Below are 13,344 nucleotides of genomic sequence, written 5' to 3'. Positions count from 1 at the left end.
CGACAATTCAAAGTGTCTCAAAACATATAATTTTCGACTTTGTGCTAGTCACAACAAATGCGAGTATTCGTTCGTGCTTGTGCATTTCAGTTTGCGCACGAGAGTGAAAAGAATGCGCGCTGTGTGCCAAACAAAAGACTTAAGACACAAACTTGACATCGAAAATAAATGATGCCTGCCACGTAGCTGGTACTCGCAGCGTCTTGGGTTTCTCGCAAATGCAAATGCGATGTCGCACCATATAAAGTCAGACTGTAATATATCAGACAAACATATAGTTAACATACACGTATGTACGTATGTGTACGCGTTTGTTACAATGACAAAGCACCGAGCGATGAAAAGGTTGAAGGCGGACTGTTGCTGGAAAGTGAAACCTGTTGCTCTGTTGCTTTTTGTCGGTGGCCTGTGGAGGATGAGCTGAGATTCTTTTCACTGTGATAAATGCATTTACATACGTATCTACACCGAGGGCATTAACTAGGGAAACTGAAGCTGTTGTTGGAACGAAAACAAAACTTAAGCACAGTTCGTGCAGCAACAATAGTGCTCTACATGCTAATAAAAGAATTTCACCTTTCGTGGCATTATATTAATTGATCTTCTACTATATCCCTCTTCCACTTGCAGTTGCCCAGCATGACGGCATCTCTCAAATCTCTCCAAAATCGAGCAGCATTGCGGAGAATGAGTTTCACAGTACAGCGCGTCTATCTATTGAGAGCACCATGGCCGACACTATAGCTGCTGAGCTACCCCGCGCCCAGAGTCGACAGCTCGTAAACGAGGAGAATGAGACGAGGGCGCGCGTGCAACGCTCTGCTCTGCCCATACTCCACGAGAGTGGAGCCAAAGCTGGCCCCAATGACGTGCACTTTCCCGAAGATATAGAGAAGGATGTGTCCGCCGGACGATATTTTCATTACAACATCAAGCCAACTGGCACGTACGAAGCACAGGGTGTCCAGGGAGAGGAGCAATGGGAACCGGAGCGAACAAAACGCGCTCGCGCTGGCAAAACACTCACAGAGTCCAGTTCCGCCTTCAGCTCAAGCAGTACTGTGCAGCCTTTTTTAGTGAAAGGGGACCCGCGACCAGAGTCGGGGTCCCCCAACAGTCCGATTCAGCCGACGACCAGTACTGCCACCTCGACGGTAGCGGCGGCGAGTGCGACGATGGCGCCAAATAGTCCTCGTCAGAATGGCAACCCCGACATACAGGACATAATTACGGGAATCGTTAAGCTCTTGAATGGAAATGTAAATGTGCATGCAAACACGCAGGGCATTCGGAGGCCAGCGGCGAGTCGCATCAACAATCGTGGACCACCCCGCATATCCGAAGTGCAGACGCTTCCTCTGGATTATGAGGCTCAAAAACCAGGTACTTCGATACGCCCGCCACCATATCCGTTCGATAGACCAGACAGACCATTCATTACAGGCGTGCCCATACCAGAGCAGATTGTTCCCGTGCGTCCAGGTTTTGTGAGTAACCGACCGCCGTGGTATCGCAACAAGCCACGCCCACCAATAGCGACTAGCGTGGGGGGTCGACGACCACTGCCGCAGTACAAGCCACTGCCATCACCACAAGTTTTGCCACCGTTGGAGCAAGAGGTGCAACAGCCACCACCTGATCCAATACAGCACCAAACGCAAACTCAAGAGGAACCGCCGCATCCCACAGATACCACGTACGACTCGGAGTTTTCAAATGAGGATGGCAACACACAGTACATTGAAGTGTCCGACCAGGACACGGACACTATTGGTGGTGGTGAAGTTGATGACGAACTGCAACCACCGCCACCGCCACCGCCGCCATCGCCATCGCCATCAACATCGCCATCACCGCCGACAACACCGGCCAAGGAAAAAGAGACAGCAGGCAAGAAGAAACATAAGCCCAAGCCCAACAAAAAACATCAAAATGGTGATGGATACACGACCATAATTGAGACCAGCTCGGTGGTGCACACAGTGATGGGAGTGTCATCCACGTATGTGCCCATGTCCATGGAAAGTGCTGAGGGTCCTGAGCTGGATCCCACAACTGAGGAGGTGATCTTTATGACAGCCAGCAGAACACCTAGTCTGGAGTCGTCGCTCTTGCATCACACCAGTGAGAATCCGGTGGTGGCTAGCAGTAGCATTTTGACTACACCTCTCAGCATGACGACGTCGCAAGCGGAGACCATTGCCCCAACACCGTACGTGCCGCATTCCAAAGTACCCACAACCACCTCTTCTACATCCACCACCAGTACTACCACCTCAACAACAACCACAACCACCTCAACCACAACTACCACAACCGAAAAAACGCCCAATCAGGCCAATAACAATGCCCCGACGCCCCCTGCACAACCCGCTCAATACCATCCCCGTCCCGGCATTGTGCTCGACGATCCAGAGTTCAAACCAGGCGGTCGGCCACGCCCCGCGCAGCCTCCGGCAGCCCCACAACAGCCTATTCAGCCAACGCGTCAACACCTGCCACCTGGCTATGGTGAAATCTTTGACGTCACTCTATCCGCCATACAAGGACCGGGCACCAAGGGCGGCGGTTCACAACAAACTATTAACATCAAGCCCTATGGATCATATGGGAACAGCGGAGGTGCGGGCGCACAGGCTGATATTATTGTGTCGGCATCAGGTGATGAAGGCTTCGTATCGATCGATGGCAAGCGCACTTACATCAATCTTTTTGGTGACCCAACAGATCCGCCGGCAGGAGCAACAACACCAGCTACACGTCTACCACAGTTTCCGGGCATAGCAGCGGGCGGCCATAGTGGTAGCCATGGTGGTAGTGCAGGTGCAGGTGGAGGTGGAGGTGGTGGTAACAATCCGGTTACACAAAGCAGCGGTGGGTATGTGGTGCCTGAAACGGAGGTAGTCGAGTTGCAGCCGCAACCGGGCACAAAACCAGCATCTGCAGCAGCCTCCCCAACGACCAACGCCAATCCCACGAGACCTCATTATCGTCCGCGAGCCACACAGCCACCTGTCCGCATTGACACATGCATCGTGGGTGACGACTCCACATGCGATCAGGCGCAGCATGAGCGCTGCAAGACGGATAACGGCGTGTCCAGCTGTCACTGCAGGCCAGGTTAGTTACATTTGGTCATCTGTCTGTTTATTTGTATGAACGAATATTCCGCTGCATATTCAGATATTTTTTATATACTACAAGTATGCTTCATAATTATACATGGACATTGGTTTTTTAGGCTATTCCCGTCGTAAGCATCGAGAGCCTTGTCGCCGCATCATTGCCTTCCACTTGGGAATGCGAGTCGATCGCATCTACGAGCACCGCATAGTGTGGGACAGCAAGCTATTGGACAAGAACAGCGAGCCCTATGGACAATTGAGCTACGAATCAGTGCGCGCGGTACGTTTAGAGTCCCCTCTCAAAATCAATGTAATTCAACTCTACTAACTATGTTTCCATAGCTGGACTCGGCTATGTCTATGACGCCATACTCGGATGAATTCATGGACGCCAAGGTGAACAACATTTATCGCGGAGATCCTAATCTGGGCGGTAGTGGTGTCTACGTGAATCTAACCCTAAAGGTATGCACCAGGTTCGTCTAGATATGCTTCAAAAATTGAACACACTCTCCTTTCCCCCCATACAGCTGGACGAGAGTGTGGAAACTCTGCGACCCAATCTCCGTAGCGATGTGCAGAAACATCTGTTGGGTGTGTTGCATCGGCGTAACAACAACATTGGCAACTCTGTGCTGTATGTGAGCTCTCCGGAAGGCGCTGTTTCAGCACTCCACGACCTGGATGAGTGTCAGTCGCGGGAACTAAACGATTGCCATGTCAGCGCTAGTTGCACCAATACATGGGGAAGCTTCCGTTGCACCTGTGAAGTGGGAACGCGGGACCCTTGGGCCGATCAAATGCTACGCGCCGGGCGTGAGTGTCAGGCCTGTCCGGATGCCTATTGCAACAATCGGGGTACCTGCAGCTACAACGACGATGGCAATCAGGTCTGCGCCTGCGACTCCAGTCACTATGGAACGCAGTGTGAAATAGACGGCGAAGTGCTGGGCGTAGCGATTGGTGCCTCTGTGGCGGCGGTCATCATAATTGTCCTTACCTTGGTTTGCCTGATTATGTGGTCGCGCAGATGGCAACGTGAGCAGAAAAATGCGATGGGCTCGCCTGTGTTCGGATACATGAATACGGCGCCCCTCAAGTCCGCTGGCCTGCCCCAGGCAGGCTATCAAGTAACACTGGAGGATCGCATGCGCTGGGCCCAGATTGCCGATGTTATGGCGCAAACTAATCACTATGGGGTACGAAACCATTCGAGACATTTTTCAAAATATATATTATAATATTGAAGAGGAGCTATATTAATAGTTGTTTTGTCTTATTTTAGGCGGAGCCTATCGGACCCACACGTCCCTCTTCGGCCATGTTCGCTTATCCGAATCTCGGCGCCATGGGCATGGGCACCATTGGTGGCATGTCTTTACAGAGCACAATGCAAATGCACCCGAGTGGCAGTCTTGCGCCGCCAGTACCATTACCCAGGTATGTACAATTTTGAGAAATCACATTAGCTTACTAATTCTGATCACTTCTGGAATTTCACTCAGAAGACTGGGCCTGGGACCCCGCGCAAGTGGCATGCGAACGCTGGAAAACTCCAGCTCGAGTGAGGAGGAAGATCGCGCCGATTTACTGGGCCGAAACTTTCAAGTGCCACGTCCCAAGAGTCGCAGCAATGGCAGCATAGCGGTCTGTATCTAATTCTTTTTAAGGCTTTCGCATCCAATGATGTGAAATTTTATTTCCATAGAATCAGTCTGGCATCTATTATGATGTGGACTACGAGCCCTCGGGCAATGGAATTGGCAACACCAGCGTCGACCATCTTTATGGCTCTCAAAATGCCTCCGTGACGCATTCGTCGAGCAACAACCACATACCCGGTCCACAGGGCATTCCCATGAGCACGTACACGTCCGGTCGCGCTCCCAGCAGTTACTACATGAAGTGACGCAAGGGCGAGTCTTAGTTAGTCTAGCTGCTTAGTGTTAATGAGCCTGTAAATACACATAATTAGGTCGACTCAGATTAGTTATTAGTAGGCCCCTTAAAACACTTTTCAACTGCAGGTGCGGGTCGAGACAAGCAGGCCATGACTGCAGCTGAGACGCGTTTTGAGCCAGAAGACTTAAGATTATGGTTTATGCAATGTAAACAATTACTAATCATTAATATTAGTTTAAATGTTTAAATTATAAAACTGCAATTTAGTTCAAGAGTTCAAGAGAGAAACACAAAAAGTCAAAACAAAATAAGCAAAGTAGTTTTTAGTCTAAAATCGAATACACACAAGCAAATGATTTGAAAACAGCTAAAAATTGTATTTAATAAGAAGACGTTATTATAATTGACTTAATAATTACAATACGCCCAACAAAATGAGATCAATCATGTAGTTTAGAATGCCCAAATTTGTATATATAATTAAAAACAAATAAATTAAATTATTTATATAGATAAAAACTAATAAATAAATATTAATAAAAAACAAATTAAACCATTGTTTAAATATTTGAAACGCTTGGGCCGATATGTAGAAGGTATTGTTTATTGGCATAATTTATTTTTTCGGAGTTACATTTAGGCCTAGCCAGTGCACCTTATATGTATGTAGTAGGTCCTTATGCTCGAAAAACCATTAATATCTACAGAAAACAGATATTTGAAAATTACACTTTGTTTATGATCCTATTTTATCAGAGCTACATGAACCCTTCCCAGGTCGAATAGGAACTTCCCAAAAATTAAAGGCTATTTTGTGAAAATAACTTACAACAAAACGAACTAAGAAGTTATTCTCGATTGCCCGATGCTGACTTCTATAGTTGTTATTATACATACAATTTTATTCTTTCACAGTCTTGTTTATAAATACATAGATCCTAATCTTTTAAATTATATCGTAAGTCGTTGTGGCCTAATCAGGTTGGCCAGGACATATTGTCTCATTGCATTAATGATTAAACCAGACCTACGAACAGGTGGATATTGTTTATTAATTCGGGCTTGACAAACTGAATCTGTTTTGCTGAAAAGCGTTACTAAGCCTATGATCAGAGACTAATTAAAATAAACACTAACTACTGATTACTAGAAAAGTTGTCAGGTTGTTGGGTTTTCATCTGAAGAATAACAAATTCAGGCACTTTGCGAGTCCTACAATAGATGAATACTTAAAAGCTAACTTGATTTTATTGAATTCAAGTGAAAACCATCTATTAAGTATTATATTTAATCCTTGTTTAGCACTACAATCTAATAAAAACACAAAACAATTGAATTCTTGTCTTCAACATCAATATCCACAAATGAAACAGAACAACGAAATCGAAAAAAAAATACTTCAGAAAATTAACCCCTCATGGGTTAAGGTTTTAAGGAAACTTGAACTTACAGTATGCCTACAATGTAAAGGATTATGGCGCTTCTGAATGGTCTTGCAATTCTTCAAGACTTCCCGAGACTCATGAACTTTACTTCAATAAGTTCTTACGGACTGTGGAGAAGAACTTAAAACAACTACGCCTTTCGTTTCATTTAGGCTAATGAAATAAAGAATTGTCGATTTTCTTCATATTATTTATTTTCTGAATCGCCATTTACCCAAATTATACAATCCTATGGTATTTCTCGAAAGCCAAAAAGCTCCAGTGGCTGCAAAACTGTGCGACTGCGCATGTGGCTTCTTCTTGCAAACGTGTGAGCGAAACAGCAAATGAAGCTTTTTCTTCGCTGTCAGTGTTGAAAAGCGTTGACTTTAGCGCGCACACAATAATTTCATTTAAATACTAGATGTAACAATTGTTAAAATGTTTATACAAATAAATTTGTAAGTATTTAAAAAATGCTTATATTTAAATGGTTTTTTTTTCTTTATTTAAATACAATATTTAGACAATTACAGCTTTTAACTTTTCAGTTGTAAGATCTAATAAGTAATGCTGATTGGACAGCACTATTTGGAACGGGGCCTACTCGTTACACGGCACAGTCTAAGATGTAGCTGCAACTTTTATAAAATTTGTTAAGATATTAATTAAAAATATAATTTTTATTTAGGAAAAATATGACGTTACATATTATTTATATTTAATACCAGAAAAAAAATCAACTTTCTTGAGTTGTCTTACTTTCTTTTTGTAGTAAAAACGAGACCGATTATTTATGGGCTCATGCAACGCGCGACAACGCCACACCATCGCTCGAGTTGCTTTTCTTCACACGCATAAATAAATTAAATTATTAGAAATTATTGGGCGCCCTCGCCTGCGTGTGTCACACGGACGGCTCGTTACCTGAAGTGTTGCCGTCATGTGCTGGTTATGCAACAAAAAGCGAGCATGGGTCGTTCATCAAGTGCCAGCACAACTGAAAAAAGTGGGCATGGGCACGCTCATCATCTCATCGTAGCCATGGGAGTGTCCAGATCTTTGACCACTAAGTGATCGATGCGGACGTACCAATATAAATGATGTGTAACACCTGCTGCCTTGGCACTCGTCGGCCTGCGGGGGCGCATGTCAAACGCCCCTTAATCTTTTGGACGAACCAATAAACGATGCAAATACACGTATAGTATGTAATTAGCTGCCTAATGCTGGTGCGGTGCGTATGAAGTTCAATGCCAACGCTTCGGCATTTATTGACGGGGTAAGGTGAGGACGCTTAACGCTTGCTTACAATCGAACTCGGCTTCAAAAGCTGACGCACAAAGGTCGTACGACGGTTGGCTTTATGGTCTGCTGTTTGGCATCTTGGTCGAAATGCCAACAGCACGAGTGAGCTACTGGCGTGCATTAGTTGAGCGCATTAATCACGCTTATTTAATTATTATTAATAAAATCATTAAAGCGGCTGTTTTTAATGGTCGTAGGCAACATTTTAAATGCCAACCTAAAAATATCTGCCACAATCGCTTATTAGCAAATTTTATATGACATTTTATTGTGAATCTTTCAATATTGACCCATATACCGCCGATTTATTTGTGCAATGACGTTGCACTGTTGCACCATTTTTTTTTTTCAGCAATCAAAAAGGAAAGGCGCTCTGGCATAAACGCAGCTCACGTATACGAGTAGAGCATGTTGGCGTCATTGTCGTCGTTATCGCCGCTTGAAATACCAAAGTGACAATAGCCATCTATATCTTATGTATATACTCTCAACCACCTTCCCACCCACATTCAAATGCTTAAACATCGTCCAACATTGGCACGCTTTGTTTGCTTTTATTACACACTCATTACTCACATTATGTCACACGAATTTGGCAAATTTGCGAATCGTGTTTATCGAAACCAGTCACCATTTGACCTTCGATTCTCCTGCAGAAGCTTCGATCAATTGGACAGTTGCAAATCTCAGGGCACGATTTGGGGGCAGATTAGTAATAATTCACTTGAATTACACATTTCGCACATGTCAACTGAAGACTTGCTGCAAACATCGTTAAACCCCAGCCATTAACTTTTGCAAAAGTCCCTTGTGGGCAGCATTCGCATTGTTGTTTAACGCAACTGCCCGTTAAACGTCAATGACAATGTCGATGTTTTTGGTGCTGTCATAGTTTCTGCTGCCGCTGCCACTGCCGCCGCTGCTGCTGTTGTTGTTGTAAATTTTAGAGAGTGTAGAAATGTTGGTGTTACTCCCAACTACTAAATGAAAACCGCAGGTGTTGCAAGCCGTAATTCAGCTGGTTAGTTCCTCGTGACGTGTGGCAACATGGCCGCCACACCGCCACACAACCACACCACCACCGCTGTTGCCGTTCATCATAATTGGGCGGCAGATGCGCCACTTCCTTGTTGGCATTGTTGTGCGTTGTCAACGGAAAAATGAAAACCAAAAAAACAAAAAAAAAACTGCAAACAAAACATAAACAAAAAAGAAAAGTAAAAACAGTCGCGGCGACCAACACACCACACGATTTTGTGTGTCGCAGCACGCAATGATAGCGACATGACAATGACACCACCGTGCACAGTGGTCATTGCTAATGATGATTTAATTCTGCGCTGCTGCCAAAGAAAGTGAAATCTGTGCGTGTGTGTTGTTGAGAGTTAATTAAAATGGGGCTGTGTCTGAACTGAACAGCATCCTCGTTTATAAGCTTAGCAAAGAAATTTCATTTTAAGAAATTTATTAATCTTCCCACGCTGTCTCCAACTGGTAAAACATATCACATGACACTTTATGTACTTCAAGGCTTTGTTGATTTAGAAAATGTATTTGAAGTGATCTGCTTTTTGAGTGCATTTGACAGGACAGGGAAATTCTAGATTGGCTTCAACTAAGTATATACACCACAAAGGCACTAAATTATGGAGCTCTCTGTTTTTTAACTGATAGTAATATTATTGAAATTTTTAAATGTAAATGTAGAAGAATCAACACATAGTCGTGTTACTCGTGATTAGCTGAGAATACGAATGCCACCATGTTTTGATTTAGAGATTGTTCAAAAATTTTTGAAAAATAGTTAAAAAATTGTCATAGTTTTCACAAAAAAAAAAAAACGTATTTAATTTCACTTTAATTAAACAGGTTTTTGAGTGCATTTGACAGGACAGAAACAGAATATGAATGCCGGCATATTTTGATTTAAAGATTGTTTAAAAACAGTTTAAAAACTGTCATAATTGTTCCAAAAAACATTTTTTTATTTTTCTTTAATTAAACTGCTTTTTGAGGCATTTGACAGAGCAGGAAAATTCTAAATTGGCTTCAACTATATACACTACAAAGGCACTAAATTTAAAATAATAGTAATATTACTACAATTTTCAAATGTAAAGACAGAAAAACGACAAATCGTTGTGTTGCTCGTGATTATGCTCAGCTAATCGGACATATATTGATTTAGAAATTGTTTAAAAAATGTTTAAAAATTATTTAAAAATTGTTATAGTTGCTCCAAAAAACATGTTTAATTGAATTTAATTATCAAATCTAAGCTCAGGTATACAAACATGCATTAACAAGAAAATATTCTCTGTAAAAATCACGTATTATCTTATGGAAATAAAAATATGTTTTAATATTAATTCTAAAAAGTGAAAGATATTTTTTTCATGTGCGTAAGATTTTGAACAGCCAGAAGAAATAATGGTAGATCAAATGTTTTGGGATATGATGGTCATCTCCATTTCAATCACTGTTAGAGAAATCATGGTGGTGGAAATTTAGGCCAAAGCTGTTTAACATCGTCTTGAATATTACCTGAAATTATGGATACATAAAAATAAAAGCTTAAAAAGCCAGTAATCTTTTTTATGTAAATAATATAAATATCTACCAGCAAAAAGGTATTGTTGTTAGAATTTTTTTTTATATATATTTTTTTAAATAAAATACTTTTAAATACTTTTAATTTCAATTTAATTTGTTGGCGATAATTAAGTGGGTGTGCATAATTCATATTCATTCAGCTGCAGTAATGTGTCTAAGTAATTTACTTATTAAACATTCCAATTTAGTTCAGTAAATTGCCTAAACTTTTGATTAGCTAATAAATCGGCAGTAGTTGAAATCTAATTCACAAAAATACAAAAATAAAGCTGTTGAATGCCACAATTTGTACTTTACCTTTTTGGATTTATTCGCTGGCGGCTGTCATTTCCTACACACATAGGTGTTTTGGAAATCGAGTTCTATGAGTATTGCTTCCGCTTAATTTACAAGCTTAGCTCACTGTGCCTATTTGTTTATATCAACATGTTTTGTACAAACAGCATGCCTACAACTTCGAGAGGCGAAAAGCGTAAAAGGCGCAAAAAAGCGCACGCAAGTTTTTGCTGCGAGTACGCAAAGGCCGCACACTCACAATAATACTCAGACACTCACTTTATTAAGGCGATAAAAACTGAATGAATTTATGTGTTAATGAGCAAAAGCGCTCTGCCTATCGGCTGCCAGCGGAGAAAAACAACTACAGCAACAACTAGGCAGTAGGAGAAAAAAGTCGCACGCACGCCAATGACTTAATTTTTATGATGCAGTTGACGCTAATAAATGTGTGTCTGTGTGGCTGTTGCTACTGCTGGTGGTGCTGTTGGTGGTGCTGTTGGTGGTGCTGGTGGTGCTGCTGAAGTTGCTGCCACTGACTTGCTTCCTTTATGCCCACACTGCACATGCAGACGAGTGTTGCCGTTACATGTTGCCGCATGAGTGTAAAATAGACCTGTACCATCATGCCTCTGCTACATACATACAAGTATATAATTCAATTCATTTGAACACACACACACACACACACCTGTACAATCAATCAGGCACAGTCTGTGGATTCGAAAGGCGACTGACGTAATCAAGTAACTAGCCACTGTGGCATCTTCACCAGACGGCTTAAAGCTCAGCGATTTAGCCACGGGCTTGGCCAATGCAACCGTCTTGCTGATTGTGCAATAGCTGCTGTGGATGCAGGAAGATGGCTTGCTGCCATTTCCGCTTTGATAGGCTGTGCTGGGTGCACAACAACATCAATTGTACATTAGTCTCTGAAAATGCCAATTGGGGACATCATAACGGACCGCGTACTTAGGTTCCAACGGGCTAAAGCCTTTGCTTAACTTTAGAAATAAATAAGCTGAATTTTATTGAAGGAAGATACATTTTGGGCTATTTATTGTCAATCGTCTACAAACATGTTCATACTCTGTACCCGAAAGATAAAGGGCATATTACGTTTCTGAAAATGTTTGCATATTTTTGATCAAACAAATCGATTTGGACATGATCATCCGTCTGTCTTTCTGGATAAACGGCAGTATGACAGTCACAGTGTCCCAACTATTGAGAATCTCTTGCCGAAAGAAAATCTATTCAATGGAAAAAGAATAAACAGAAAGAAAATATAGGAAGCGGATGTTTATTAAAGACAGACAAATAATAATGAGCTAATTATTAGCAATCGTCTACAGAAATTTTCATGCCCTGTACCCGAAGGAAAAAGGGCCATATTATGTTTCTGAGAAGGTAAATACTATACTTGATTGGCGTGATGAAACTAATTTTTTTTGAGAAGATCGTCTGTCTGTCTATAATAAACGGCAGAATGACAGTCACAGTGTCTCACCAAATGGTTATCCCTTGCCAAAAGTTATTTAATGGAAGAAGAGTCAAAACGAAGAAAACCCAAAGTCAACTCGAAGAAGCAGAAAAAGGTATGGGAAGGAGTTGATTCTTTAGCACTAATGGAAATAAATCTCTTGCCAAAACAAAAGCTATTAAAAGGAAGAAAAATAAATAGAAAGAAAAACCCAAAGTCAACTCGAAGAAGAAGAAAAAGTTATGGGAATGAGTTGAGTCTTTAGCATTGTGTACATAGTACTAGTGTATTAGTGTGAAAGACAGATTTTATAATTAAAAATGATTTATCCCACTGAGAAGCTTAAAAAAAAACTAACATAAGTTAATAGCTGCTTTCGTTTCTTTTTCATGTAATAATACGTATAAGGACTGTTTTGAATTCCAAATCATTTTTTTCTTTAACAATCTTAAATATGCTATTTTTTTGAGGTTGCGAATCGGGTTTTCTTTTTAGTTGATATTTCCATTATTGAGACCACTTCTCTTTTAGAATTTTAAGAATGTAAGTAATTATTTCAATCATGCTTTTATGCGATGATGGTACCGTTTTGTTTCGAACCGAGTCCTGCTCAGGAAACGAGCTCACATTGTGGGATTCCTTTCAGCTCGTTGCCAGGCCCAAAAAAAAAAAGTGTCACTTGGGACCGCCTTTCCCAATCCAATCGTTCCTTCATGCTGACTTAGATTTTGAAAGGAAGTTTTTTTTGTTGGAAAAGTTTCTTGTTATTCTAAGTATGGCACAATATCATAATTCATAAATTCCTAGCACTAGTGTATGTATGTGTGTGTGTGTGTGTGTGTACATTGACCAATTGGCCATTGCACACGGCGTTTAATTAGCAATATTTGTCAAAGTGTTATAAAACATTGCAGCCTCGTTTCAGGTGTGTTCGTCGCTGTCTCTGTTGCCGTTGATGTTGCAGTTGCAGTTGCAGGTGACCAGCTTAAAGATGAGGAAATCTTTTGGTTGCAGCTGCCACAACAACAACAACAAAGGCGGCAGAGGCAGCGATGGCAGGAACAGTCTGTCCCACACTGGCGTCGCATCGCCGGCGCTACGCAAATTGGAATGTGAGACCTCTGACAGTGCAAATAAATGCTGCGAGTGGACGGAGTGCTTGGGTCTGGCCAGAAAGTTGCGCAACATTGAGCCACTGAGCCGGTTTAACGAG

At 42.1% G+C, this 13,344-nt stretch overlaps 1 protein-coding gene across 2 annotated transcripts; it reads left to right on the top strand.

Annotated features, from left to right (window-relative positions):
* The first annotated feature begins 449 nt into the window (after nt 1-449).
* LOC115633609 (mucin-2) lies at nt 450-5,485 on the top strand. Of its 2 annotated transcripts, XM_030531053.1 has the most exons (8): nt 450-2,661; nt 2,728-3,120; nt 3,242-3,405; nt 3,468-3,590; nt 3,656-4,324; nt 4,411-4,565; nt 4,631-4,772; nt 4,834-5,485. In XM_030531053.1, the coding sequence occupies exons 1-8, from the start codon at nt 729-731 to the stop codon at nt 5,032-5,034; spliced, it is 3,780 nt and encodes a 1,259-aa protein (XP_030386913.1). In that variant the 5' UTR covers nt 450-728; the 3' UTR covers nt 5,035-5,485. The 2 variants fall into 2 exon arrangements, with proteins under 2 accessions (XP_030386913.1, XP_030386907.1); XM_030531047.1 differs by having other exon boundaries at nt 450-3,120; nt 4,634-4,772.
* The last annotated feature ends 7,859 nt before the right edge of the window (nt 5,486-13,344 follow it).

This window comes from Scaptodrosophila lebanonensis, unplaced genomic scaffold, assembly GCF_003285725.1.
Source record: "Scaptodrosophila lebanonensis strain 11010-0011.00,11010-0021.00 unplaced genomic scaffold, SlebRS2 tig00000001-arrow-pilon, whole genome shotgun sequence".
NCBI lineage: Eukaryota > Metazoa > Arthropoda > Insecta > Diptera > Drosophilidae > Scaptodrosophila > Scaptodrosophila lebanonensis.
This window is presented reverse-complemented; position numbering and strand designations above follow the sequence as displayed.